This window comes from Chaetomium globosum, genomic scaffold (assembly GCF_000143365.1).
Source record: "Chaetomium globosum CBS 148.51 scaffold_3 genomic scaffold, whole genome shotgun sequence".
NCBI lineage: Eukaryota > Fungi > Ascomycota > Sordariomycetes > Sordariales > Chaetomiaceae > Chaetomium > Chaetomium globosum.
This window is the reverse complement of record NT_165978.1, coordinates 2,447,277-2,459,909: the sequence shown is the minus strand read 5'-3', so window position 1 is coordinate 2,459,909 and position 12,633 is coordinate 2,447,277. Positions and strand designations below refer to the sequence as shown.

The 12,633-nt window shown below is 53.9% G+C and overlaps 6 protein-coding genes across 6 annotated transcripts in view; 4 read left to right on the top strand and 2 right to left on the bottom strand.

Moving 5' to 3' along the window:
* Positions 1 to 49: 49 nt before the first annotated feature.
* CHGG_06092 (uncharacterized protein) lies at positions 50 to 775 on the bottom strand (the record flags this gene model as incomplete). The annotated part of the gene is made up of 1 exon (XM_001222186.1): positions 50 to 775. One exon carries the CDS (start codon positions 773 to 775, stop codon positions 50 to 52), a length of 726 nt encoding a protein of 241 aa, XP_001222187.1.
* Positions 776 to 1,320: 545 nt separating this feature from the next.
* Positions 1,321 to 2,534, top strand: CHGG_06091 (uncharacterized protein; the record flags this gene model as incomplete). Its single annotated transcript, XM_001222185.1, has 4 exons — positions 1,321 to 1,526; positions 1,861 to 2,147; positions 2,332 to 2,445; positions 2,503 to 2,534. The coding sequence occupies 4 exons, from the start codon at positions 1,321 to 1,323 to the stop codon at positions 2,532 to 2,534; spliced, it is 639 nt and encodes a 212-aa protein (XP_001222186.1).
* Positions 2,535 to 5,938: 3,404 nt separating this feature from the next.
* Positions 5,939 to 6,269, top strand: CHGG_06090 (uncharacterized protein; the record flags this gene model as incomplete). Its single annotated transcript, XM_001222184.1, has 2 exons — positions 5,939 to 6,083; positions 6,247 to 6,269. The coding sequence occupies 2 exons, from the start codon at positions 5,939 to 5,941 to the stop codon at positions 6,267 to 6,269; spliced, it is 168 nt and encodes a 55-aa protein (XP_001222185.1).
* A 1,028-nt stretch (positions 6,270 to 7,297) lies between these two features.
* On the top strand, positions 7,298 to 8,707 carry CHGG_06089 (uncharacterized protein; the record flags this gene model as incomplete). Its single annotated transcript, XM_001222183.1, has 2 exons — positions 7,298 to 7,560; positions 7,798 to 8,707. The coding sequence occupies 2 exons, from the start codon at positions 7,298 to 7,300 to the stop codon at positions 8,705 to 8,707; spliced, it is 1,173 nt and encodes a 390-aa protein (XP_001222184.1).
* Positions 8,708 to 9,105: 398 nt separating this feature from the next.
* CHGG_06088 (uncharacterized protein) lies at positions 9,106 to 9,915 on the bottom strand (the record flags this gene model as incomplete). Its single annotated transcript, XM_001222182.1, has 1 exon — positions 9,106 to 9,915. The coding sequence occupies one exon, from the start codon at positions 9,913 to 9,915 to the stop codon at positions 9,106 to 9,108; it is 810 nt and encodes a 269-aa protein (XP_001222183.1).
* Positions 9,916 to 11,883: 1,968 nt separating this feature from the next.
* Positions 11,884 to 12,633, top strand: part of CHGG_06087 (uncharacterized protein) — a gene marked incomplete at both ends in the record, with an annotated part of 1,140 nt that continues 390 nt past the window's right edge. The window contains 2 exons of the mRNA XM_001222181.1: positions 11,884 to 12,022; positions 12,087 to 12,430. Of these exons, the coding sequence (XP_001222182.1) occupies positions 11,884 to 12,022; positions 12,087 to 12,430 (483 nt within the window). The remainder of the gene's footprint in view (positions 12,023 to 12,086; positions 12,431 to 12,633) is intronic.

Sequence of the window (12,633 nt, the reverse complement as noted above, 5' to 3'; positions counted from 1 at the left end):
GGACATGGCTGTAATCCGATTGACCTTCGATGGCCTTGCCCAACCAGATTTACATTGGGGTGATGTGGTCGACAAAAGCAAACAAGATGTGCGTCTGCACACGACACCCAGTTCCTGGAACGACGGCGCACCGGAACCCCGGCAGCAACCACTCGGCAGCGGTGGATAAGTCGAATTCTGGCGGACTGCGGTCTTTGATAATGGAGTAGGCTTCGCGGCAGGGAATCGTGGACTCGCCGGGGCTGGGGGGTGGCAGGAGAGCGCAGTCGTCGTTCGGATCCTCGAAGCCGGATAGGGGTACGCTACTTCCTGGTAGTTTAGAGAGAAGTTGCGGGTTGGTGGTTGAGGGTTCATGGGTGACAGAGGGTTCATGGGTGACAGAGGGACTTGGCTCTGGGGTCGGCCTTGTTTCCGGAGATAAGCCCGTAAGCGGCTGTCCCGTTATCCCGTCGTTCACCGTCTCATCAAAGGCTTCAAGCTCAACGCAGGTTTCTGGCCCAAGAAAGCACCGTGGCTGATTGGTTGTTGTTTGTGGTGATGGGGTTGACCCCGAGCTAGGGCGATGCCGTAGTTGGTGAACCTCGGCAGTCAGGATCTCGATCCTCTTTAGCGCGTCATCAAGTTTGCTTTGAGTGGCGGAAAGCAACTCTTCAAGCTCGGTAATCCGGCCTTTCACTCTCGCCCGGTGTCGCCGCTGGTTTTCACGTTGTCGAGAAGCGTCATGGCCTGGAGGTTTGGTCGAGAATTTGTGAACTCGGTAGATTCCGGTGTCCATGGTATCAGGTTGGGCGGAGGTGAAAGTAAAAACGCAGATTCGATGTGGCTTGGATGTGGGTTGGGTGGACTCAAATTTTGAAGCGCTTGAACTTGGTTGTTGATGTGATGCATGTATGGTCTGGAAAGCCTCAAAGGGAGAACTTTCGATGACATACCGAATATATTCCGCTTTCAGTTAGTTAACTAGTTCGAGGGGTTGGCTCCCAATAGGTTCGCGGGTCCGGGGGGATTAGTTAACTAGTTATGCAAGTGCAGAATGATTATCTAATCGAAGAACATGCATCTAGGTAATAGGTAACTATCCGACGACATAGGTGGGAGTTTAAGCCCTTAACCGAGAAGACGACTGGCTTATAAGCGGATTACATTTGCGGACCTGAGAGACAGTTTAGCTGAACAGAAACTGTATATATAACCCCCCAAAGTACCACAATCCAGCTGCGTTTCTTCCCCCTCCCACTCATCAGAAATCCAGGAGTAGGACCCAGGTTTCTACGCCAACCATTTGGTGCATTTCCTCAACCGACAAACACACCCCTGAATATGGACTCATCCGAGATCTACGACCAAGTTCGCGAGCACTACAGCTCGGCATCACGCAGCACCAGCGTCAAATACGGCGAGGCTGTGGCCAAGTCTTTTGGTTACAGCGCCGACGAGCTTTCCAACATCCCCGAGGATGCCAACCTCGGCCTAAGCTGCGGCAATCCCTTAGCCATTGCCAGTTTGAAGGAGGCCAGTCAGCCTTTGTAACCGGGTTTGGTGTACCTATCTTCCTAACCCTTAAACAGGGCGAAACTGTCATCGACCTCGGCAGCGGCGCAGGCTTCGACGTCTTCTTAGCCGCGGGCAAAGTTGGTCCTTCCGGCCGTGCTATCGGCGTCGACATGAACGAGGTACCACACCATCCTCCCCAACCCCCCCCCCCTCTCTCTTCCTCTCTTACCCTCACCCTCCCACCTCCACCCCCACCCCCATCCATCAAACCAACCCCCCCTAACCTCCCCTCCCACCAACCCAGGACATGCTCACCCGCGCCCACCGCATCCAAACCACCCAACCCACACCCACCCCACACATCAGCTTCCTCCACGCCAACATCACCTCGGTCCCGCTCCCCGCCGCAACCGCCGACTGCATCATCTCCAACTGTGTCATCAACCTGGTGCCGCCCGCCGACAAGCCCGCCGTGTTCCGCGAGATGCACCGCCTGCTGAAACCGGGGGGCCGCGTCGCCGTGTCGGATATCTTGGCCAAGAGGCCCCTGCCGGAGAGGTTGGTGAAGGATGTGGCGATGTATGTGGGTTGTGTGGCAGGGGCGAGTGAGGTGAGGGAGTATGTGGTGTGGTTGGAGGGGGTGGGGTTTGGTGGTGAGTTTGTTTTTACTTCTTTTCTTTGGGTTTCCTTTTTGGTGTTGGGTCGGTGATGGTGAGGTGGGAGTGGCTGGCTGACTCGGCGTGATAGAGGTCATAATTGTTGATACCGGGGCCGATCTCAATGTTTACTTGGAGACGGGGGGGGATGGGGAGAGGAATGGGAGTTGTTGTGCCCCAGGTACGGGGACCGGGTGTGATAGCGCCGGCACTGTCCCTGCTGCTACTACCGGCAGTGGAGGTGCTGTTCCGGCCGGTGTGGTACCCGAGAAGACCGACCTGAATGAATATGTTGGTAAGTGGTGGGGTTTGAGCCTGGTTGAAGGACTTGGCTAACTCTTGATTTCAATAGGCTCCTACAAGATCTTCGCGGTTAAGAACTGACCATGGCTAGCGGAGGCAAAGGGTTGTTGGAGAATAAGGAGGTTGTATTCAAGCTATCGTGCCTCTTCTAGTACATGTATTGATAACGGTTCATGCATTTGCAGAGTCGATCTTGTACGGATCGTATCTTGAGCTTCAAGGTTGCCGGATCCCACGTACTGTTTTGCCAAAAAATACTTCGCGCGGTCAATATCATTAATGGAGGAGAACAAGGCCCCTCATAGTGAGTTTGAATCGCAAATGTTGACGGTCACACTCCTAGAATATGCATGACGATCACCACGAGCGCCAATGAAGAATGTACAAGTGAATGGATCAAAGCTGCAGGGTGACGGAAGATGTTATTTGCAGATGCTGAGGGGGCCCCTCACGTATGTTGATGGGTGATGTCCGATGTCCATCACCTGGGCATTAATCAAGTGAAATCCAAATCCCTACCTAGGTCAAATAGGTATGTACATGCATAGTACCTAATTCATCACCCTGCACTCCTGCGCCTTGTCGGCGAACCATTCCTTTGGCAAGGAAAAGCAACGTGGTTGCCGATCCAACACAAAGACCCGGTCAGATTAGTGTCCATTGTATTGCTAGGAGTTCCGTAGGACCTGATGAGAAAGTTGCAAATGGTCATGAGACTGTGCGAGACACATGCGGAAGAGTCACCAGACCCTTTTTACTTTTTTCATCCAACCTTTGTTGAATCTGGGAATGCTCGCAGGTGATGACCGTTATCGAGGTTCCAAAACGGGGAACGGCTTCCTTGAGCTCGTAACGTGGGAAGGCTAAGGTACCTATATACACCACCATGGGGGGAATCGTTGATACGAACAGGGTAGTAGAAGAGGCTTGGAAAGCGAGGTGGTTAAAGGAACGGGACGGCAGGGCAATCACCAGGCCGGTGGACGACTTTGACCATCAGCAGGAGACGTTATTCCGGAACGAAACCCTAAGGAGGCACGACGGTCTCAGCAAGGCGAAGAGCTCACTGCTGGTTCAAATCCGGACGGGAGCAATAGGCTTACGGGACTTCTTGTTTACACGGGGAGTCTCGGAGGTTCTGACTCCTGCCTGCGAGTGTGGCGAGGGACGAGCGACTGCCGAACACCTGGTAGTGTGGTGTTTGGCCCCACCGTTGACTAGAAGATGGGAGAGAACTGGAATTCGGACACGACGGGACTTTTACTCTGTTATACACGGCATCAATCCCAATCCCACGACTGCACGGCTCGCGAGGAGAGTCCTCGACTGGCTGATGGACTCGGGGAAGCTGCCGATGTACAACTTAGCCAGGAGGCTCGAGCTGGAAGCGGCGGCCTGAAGCGCCCCCGTTCGGAGGCCAGGAGGCCTCCTCTCTCTGTATACGCAGACTCACCAAAACGCATCGTTCCTTGATTGTTGGTATGGGTTTTTCACCCGGCCCGGGAAGGCACGGTTTTCCTGTACACTAAATAGCTGAGGATCCGGCACGCCTCAGGGCATAGCGGAGTATGAATAATAATATATATACCACCATGAGTGCCTTGGTTCAGTTCGTCCGGGAGGCATGCCTCCCCCACCCCTTGATAAACCAGCCAGGTGAAGCTTATCCATTAAAACTTTCGAGTTAGGCATGGCACGTGGTTCAAGTAACTGTCCCGAGGAGTTAACAAAGGAGAGACTCCCTTGGATGGCACTGGGGATACCCAACAGGTAGTTAAATCCACAGGCATAAAAGCATCCTTCGTCGTCCTCCATTGAAGCCAAGCCAGATTTCCCACCCAAGAGCATCAAATTTGAACTATCCTCAACCTGTTACTTCAAATCTTACACGTTCCCAGAACCTCACCACCCACCAGAAGGACAAATAAATTTGAAAAGAAGACAATAAACAAGGAAAAAGGATGGACGCCTCTGGCAGGAAATCAAGGCACAAATCCAGCTCGAGAAGCAGGACTGCCAAAAATTAACAGCCGTGGCAAGGGATCTAACAAATACGGAAACGAATAATGGAAACAAGCAGGACAAGGGCGAATCCACCTGGAGAGATAATGTCACGGTTATGGTCGCGTACCACGCCCCGATGGGGGCACGCGCGGGAAGCGTTCCCAGCCAATCATTAAGAATGGGCCTCAGACCAATCAGCAGAGGAACGAAGGGAACGGCGACCGTTCCCAGCAAAAGGTACGCCGGTACCTAGGAAGCCTAGATAGTATATAGTCACCCGTGCTGGAGAGCTCTGGGAGTTCTCCAGTTAGCAATCACAACTACAGTTCGCTACAAGCTCGAAAGCCTACTGTTGAGACAAGTCTTTGTTGTGCACCTTTTGGCTGCACCGAACCTAAGAGATTACCTTCAACCGAAGCTGAACCCTAACAGGACAGGGTCCTGAAGTAGGTTCGTCACAGATAAGAGCAAGCAAAAGAAGAAGGATAAGGGCACCAAACTCCCGGAATATAAATGCTGGTGCAGGGAGTGAGATCGGCCCGAGACCGTCAATTGGAAGTACTGCTCTTGTAACGAATGCGGGGATGGGGAGCACCAAGGAAAGATATATAAGACGCCCTTTCCCAGAAAGTACATGTAATCAGATACCGCAGTTGAGGGTATCATGAGCAGAAGGACAATGGGTAAACAACAACAACGCGCTATCACGAAGGCGGATTGGTTGCCGGGGATACATGTAGGTTGCCAGTGACAGGATCAAGGCAATGCTACCTCAGCTATTCCCCGCCAATATAATTATGCTCGATCTAGCAACCCTTTCTGCGTTTCAGGCTTCGGGAGGCGGTATGAGATATCGTTAACATTGAGATGGGTATGTCACTCGGCGAAAGTAGTAGCTTGCCTGAGTGCCCAAAGGCATAACGACTTCCTAGCGTAAAACCCGCGGTATCAAGCGGTTGTTAGATTTGACGTTGGTTGTTACACAGTTCGCACCCCGTAAGAAAACCCCTTTTGAGTTCTACGAGCCAAGCCAAGCTTAATCACGAGACCTTATTCACAGCTACCGGCCTGTCATACCCACTGGGGAGTTTGCAGATGGGTAACACAGCAATCAGCCAAGTGGTCAAACTTGGGTTCAGGAGAGCCATGTGGCTTGTGTGTAGAGGACAACAAGGTAGGCAACTTATTGTACCCCCACGGTTTCAACAACAATAAAGTTTCCCATTGCCCCTGGTAATCTTAACAACAATGGAGCCTCCAACTTGCAGTTAAGGCGTACAATCCCCCAGTATCGCAGCCGAGCCTAACCACCCCATACCGAGTGTGGAAAGCTGTTGACAGCCTCGCCCCTTCCTCCAATATCACCCGGCTTAAAGCAAAAAGAGAAGCTCCGATCTGCAGCTCTTGGCTATCCCCGACCTGCACTGCTAAATCACAACCTCCACAACCAAATCCCCAGAAACCAAGCATTCGCCGCCATCATGACCAAGTCCAAATCAAAAGACAAGAAGTCCGACTCCAAGCACAAGGACAAGGGCAAGGAAAAGGACAGAGACGATGACAGGGACCGGGACAACAAAGACGCCTCGTCCAAGGGAAGAGACAACGAACCGCGCCGCTATCCGTGTATGTGCATCTGCATGTGCCTTGGGAGGACAGTCGTTGCGTATAACAGCTGCAGCAACTGTCGGAACGGGATACATAGGCAGTAAGTGCTTTCCTGCTTCTTGCTTTGGGTCCACGAGGATATATCGGGTTGAAAATGTCGGGACTGACAAATGTACTCTAGACTGCATTAGTGCAGCGTCGTAGGATTCACCTACGTTGTTAAGATTTCACGGCATCTTCACTTCTGACAACTGCCTACCGGTAGATGGTGGCCATGATTGGGAAACCGGGACTTTATCAACGGGTAGTTTTTGCAAAGCATTTGTCGTTTCACCGCTAGAGATTATGGTATTTGCTTAGGACCTAGATACCAGAATATCAAGCATTGAGTTGTAAATCTGCTTACCAAGATATCTTGAGCGTCTCCTCGTGGACTGGAGAGGGTGAAAATAAGGAACGTGACTGAATGACACTGAATGAACATATTTGTATGGCATGGATGGAAGAGCGAGGTTATTTGTCTACCGGCCCAACGCTTACAGGCCAGGCGATTCAGAGAACCCCAAAGACCTGCCCATCTTGCCGATGGAGACATCATCACCGCAGAACCAGGCGGCAGGCCACCAATGGACTTCACATTCCTGGGGGACTCGCCAGGCTCGCCTAGCCCGACCTCGAAGTACAGCAGCCTGTACCCCAGATTGATACCTAGGTAGTACCAAGCCGCCCAGTGCAAGCCAAACCCTTAGCCCCTGAGGGCCATTCCACCTGACAACTCAAAGGTGTTAGACGCGTCGGGGCAGGCCCCGTGCCTGCCGAATAATCAGCGCATTAGTTATAAGGAGTTCAAAACGAGTCAACAAACCAAGAAACCTCGACAACGTCCCGCGGCGTGGCTTATGATCTGGTTTCATAGCTGGGTGGGCGGTCATCACCTGCGCCCTAGAGTTAAAGAGTAGGTCGCACGCACGAGGGTAACCAAGGCCAGGTAGCCACCTCTATAAAAGGACATGGCAACCACGTTGAGACCAGCAGTTCCAGCTCGGCGCAGGGGCTAGCTTCAAGTACGTGGCTGAGCCGCTATAAAATTCCGATCACTTAACAACCCAAACAAACTGATAAGCTCCAAGCTTCCTAGCAGCGAAACACACACCCGCCCCTGGAAAGAACCAAAACAACGATACAACCACGCATCAGTCACCAAACCCCACCAATACTCCCATTCACTGAAAATGGCCGACTACGTCACGTCCGACACCCGCGGCAAGGACAAGGACCGAGACAAGGAGAAGGACAAGAAAAAGGAAAAGGACAAGAGCGGTGGCAGTAAGAAGCACGACGACAGGGACCGGGACGACGGCGGCGACGGGGAGAAGAAGAAGAAAAAGGAGAAAAAGAGAGAATACAAGTGCTTGTGTATCTGTTGGTGCAGCAATTACTGCGGTGAGCCGAACGGGATTTGCTACCGGTGTGGGCAGGGCAGGCACCAGAAGAGGTAAGTTGCTTTTTTGTTTCTTGATGGGGTTGTATGGAGGGTAGTTGCTAACTGTGGTTTAGGACTCCTTGATTTGGTGTTTTGGAGGTGCGAGCGTGCCAGGGAGAACTTATGGCGAGTGGCGAGTTCCATTTGCATCAAGGAATGGGGGGCCGATGGAAACATGGGGCTCGGTTGATTTGGTTCAGGCGTCTGTATCATAGTCCTTTAGGTTAGACTCTTATATACCGCGTTGAGGCCTGCAAAGGTCTTGTCAAAAGCTCAGAACAGGAGCCTTCGAATAGTAGTAGGGGCATACAAGTCAGCTCCTATTCGGTGCCTAGAAACAGAGGCCTGGGTGCCACCGCTAGACTTATATCTCAACAAGCGGCTGGCTGACTTCGAGGGCCGGCTACAGAAGCAGGCCCTACAATCAGATGCCGGGCCGGAGGCTGAGAGAATAACCACGGGGCATCTAATCACTGAGGCCTGCAATAAGGTCTACCGAAGGTTCAACAAGAGGAGGAAAACCCGAGGCCGGAGGCCCCGTCAGGGCCCGCAGAGCCCCACGCCCACTGAACTAGCCGCTAGTGTAGTGGCCCAGTGGGTTAACTACAAATGGAAGATCGGGGGGAAGGATAGGGGGTCGAATACCAAGGAGGTGGTCGAACTGGCCTGGCAGGCCCGGTGGGAACAACAGAGAGCTAGTCAACAAAGTACTACTCGACAGAGGGTATTAAACAGGAGGATAGCCGACGAAGACCCCCCAGCCCTCTTATTTACCGACAAAGCTCTGATGAGACACGAAGGTCTCACAAAGGCGCAGAGCTCCCTCCTTTCCCAGGCCCGTATCGGGGATATAGGCCTCCGGGACTACCTGTTCAGGGTGAAAGTCCCGGCGGTCCGCACCCTCTATTGCGAGTGCGGGAGAGGCAGGGAGACGGTGGAGCACTTGGTGGTTTGGTGCCCCGACCCGCCGTTACAAAGGCCGTGGGACGGCAGAGAGATTCGGTCACATCGGGACCTACAAGCCGTATTACGGGGAGTAGGCGCCCGGAGCAGAAGATTTGTTAGGAAGGTCCTTGGCTGGCTGATGGACTCTGGCCGGCTACTGGAGTATAGCCTGGCCAGAAGGCTGGAGCTAGAAACAGTGGATGGGGAGGGCTAGAGGGCCCGGAGGCCGGCAAAGGGCCTCCTTTCTTTTGCAGTATGACGGATTCATAGATTGTTGTCTCAAAGTGGTAGACAGAGGTTTTTATCCGGCCTATACGGTACGGTTTCCTTTGTAAATAGCAGTAGAAGGACCGGCGCGCCCCAGGGCATATCGGTGTAGGAAATAATAATATATACCGCGTTGAATTACAAGAGACGTCGTAAAAGGAAGATGTTATCCAATCTTCATGGCTCTGAACAGTGATGTCTCGTGTTTCCGTAGTTCTTCTACTTGAGTTGTTCTTTCGTAGATGACAGTACCTAAGATACCTAATGTGGCGCATACGTTAGAGACCTCGAGTGGTATTAGCAGTTTGAGTCATGGAACGAATGAAACCACGGCGGAAATACTATTCATGTTTTAGCCCGTCTCCAATACATGACTGTGCTTGAGAACATGTAATCAAGATCCGGGAAAGGGTATCTATCGTAGGTCTTGTCCATCTTGCCGTAAGCGGCGAGTGGGCCTTCGGTTTCTGAGCCGCCGTCGACAACCTTCTCCCACTCTTCCAGGCTGGCCCCGACGTATATTGCTGGCGGTATTACCATGGCTTGGTTGTAGATGTCAAGTTCCATGTGGATGCCGAACAAGAGCGTGCTCTCGTCAACTAGAGAGAAACCAGCTGGACTCTCGACAGCCTCGACGCCGAGTTTGGCGCAAAATTCCTTGTCAGTCTCTGTAAACCGGGGTTCTTGGACCACACAATGGATATCCCGGCCATCTTGAGACTCTGTATGGTGATCAGCAATTGGAGATTCTGTTCCTATGTCGGATGGGCCCCTACTCAAACAACCAACAAGACAACAGAAGGCAGCCGTCTGCATGTGGGCTGTCCGCCTTGCGATGGAGCTACCATTGCTTGGCTCATACGGACCCGGCCCTAGACAAACAGCCCTGGTGATAGTCGGGCAGCCTGGCTTGTTCAAGATGGAGTCGAGCAGTTGGCGTACTTGATCCCACCACTCTGTTGTTTGCGAGTCTTGGGTCACTGACTCGTGGTAGTTCCAGAGGTCGTTGACAGAAAGCTCTGGCTTGGTGTTTGGCCGGATGCCGTCGACTAATGAATCGGCCGCCTCGTTTGTGGGAGCTGGTATGTTGCGTAATCGACCACCTCTTCGTTTCACCTGATTCCACTCGCCGGCGTCCCCGTCCTGCCCCGCCATGACTGCAAAATCCTAAACCCAGTGTTGAGTTTTTGAAGGAGGGGGGGCGTGGAGGGAGCTGCTAGAGCGGGAAGTCGCAAACGTAGCTAGTGTAGCTAAATATGTTGCTTTGATCCTCCGGGTGGTGTTGATGACGCACGATCATGGGGGACATCAAGGGCGAGATGTCATGTTGGGATTGCTGAGACACAGTCAACAGACCCCTGGCCCCCGCGCTGGCTTTGGAGTTTGGCGGGGCAATCGGCCGATCAGCAACTGAGGGGCAGAAAACAACCCACCGCCTGCCGTTTCCAAGCAGAATCACAAGTAAAGTCCACATGCGGCCCAAGCTTCAATCAGCCCTGTCATCCAGAAGCTCACTCTCCACAACCCGTTGTCTCCCACATCGTCGCGGTTCGTCCCTCCTTTGGCACATTGAAAAGGATGAGGTGGGCGTTGTACCTTCTATTTGAATATGCCGAATAAAATGCAGCAGCAGGTCAGCTTAGTTACCGGTTAATTGGCAGTATATGTTGCACAAGGCCAACAATTGCAGCAACTGAATTTGAAGGAATTTTGTTCGACGTCCCGCTCCAGGAGACGATCCTGACCCTCCTTTAATCCCAGCGGAGAAAGCGTTGCGGCGTATCCGAAAGAGGCAGACCCAATGCCAACTTTGGAAGATGCCCTGGATAAGCAGAACGCACGAGGTTTGGCAAAAGAACCGTGTGGTGTCGCGGCAACACCCGGTCAAAAGATCATTGCGCCAAGTCGCCCCTCTGAGCCCCCAAACCGCACGACAGGGATGCGGCACATCATTGGCTTCCGGGTTGGGTGTCTCGGCGCTTAACCGTGCGACAAGGTTGGAGGGAACCGCAACCGGGTGGAGAGACTTCTCCAGAATCCGATGTGACCACCAAAAGCTGCGAACCGAGAACCAACCTCCATGTGTAACGACTAGCCAGCCCTTGGTAACTCGCGCTTTCTTGCACTTTCTCTTGAGCTCTTCCCCACCATGTTCAACGGCGACATCAGCCCACCGAATTCGGGGCCATGCGGCATTCAGTCCTCAGATTGTCCTCGCGCGAGGCAACAATGCGGATCCGGCCGCGAGCGTTGAGAAAATGGCAGCCCCAGGTCAACGCTTCGCAAGAGGCCAAAAGCCGGTGCGGCCGCCGATTGGAAGGCTGTTGGTGATTGCTTGACCGCGGAGAGGCCCTTGGCGACCACTGGCGAGGTGATTGACCTGTAATCGCCCCGGCACAGCGACTCGCTCGCAGCCAAGCGGCCAAGTGCGGCCGCCCATTGGCCGCGGTGGCCTTCGGGTGACAGGGGGCGGGAGCGTCGGCATGCACAGCTTGCAACTCTGCAGCTGCTTTGCCCCCTCTGAGTGGCCGAGCTGAAGTCAAGCATGCTGTCGCCAAAGAACCGTCGAGATTGGGGGGGGCGGATGGGTGGTTCCTCGTTGTTCGGCATGCCAAAGGAGCCGTTTGGCCCATGGTACCTTGCCGGAGCTGTGCGCGGGGGGGTGTCCTCGATATGCAGGATTGATTCGAGGTCACAATTCCCGGGCGGCTGGAGGGAGAGGGGAATGGCACTAAGTGCTTGATGCCACCATCAGATATTACCCTCCTGCTGCCCAGCGGCCCGTTCTTTGCTTCCCCTGCTTTCATTCTCTCGAATTGTTCGCCAAGAAGAAGACTGTCGTCGACATCAAGTCCGAGTTCCGTTGAGCGTTGTTGTGCTTGACGCCTCTGTCGTACGCAACCATTCCGCCACTTACAAAGTCACACGCGGCAGCCACAAAGATCGTCGTCGAAGAGCGGTGATACGGGGTTTACATCCAGCCCGCCGCCGAGAAGTAAAAGAGGGTGGTGTAGCTATTCAAGAGGAGGGACTATCGGGGAGTGATCGGAGGGTGTTGGGTTCTTACGACTTTTGCGCGCCGCCCACCGCAGTTTCTCAGTTACACACACAAACTCCCTCGTCATGCTCACATCAACATTCGTCGCCGTCGCTGGCGCGGCGCTCGCATCCGCACACACAATCATCACATATCCCGGATGGAGAGGCAACAACCTGATCACAAATGAGACCTTCCCCTACGGCATGCAATGGATGTACCCATGTAAGCTTTCCCACCCCCCGCGCGGCATCTCAACACCCCCCCTAACAACCTTTCCCTTCCCCAGGCGGTGGCATGCCCACAACAACAAACCGGACTTTCTGGCCGACCACCGGCGGCGGGATCGCCTTCCAACCGGGCTGGTTCTCGGGCCACGCGACGGCCTTCATCTACGTCAACCTGGGCCTGGGCAACGAGGGCCCCGAGCTGGCGCACCACCTCGCCGGCCCGCCTAACATGAGCCACCCGATGATCACGCCCTTCCAGATCCTCGGCCCGACCAAGGGCCCCTACCCGGGCACCGTCTGCCTGCCCCAGCTCCCCATCCCCCAGGGCATCTCCCCCAAGCCCGGCGACAACGGCACCCTTCAGCTCGTCGAGCTGGCCCTGCACGGCGCCGCCCTCTACTCCGTACGTTGCACCGCCCCCCCCCCACACGGCACTAATAATTAATCGACTACGGCAGGAATTTCTAGAGGTGGCCAGCCTCCACCCCCTCCCCCCTTCATAGTCTCCAACTCCACGAAGAAACCGCCGGCCTTCATCTAATCGTAGGAGCATGGAGCTTGTCGCGGGGTTTTGAAATGAGCAGATTTCGTGGATTGACTCGTCTC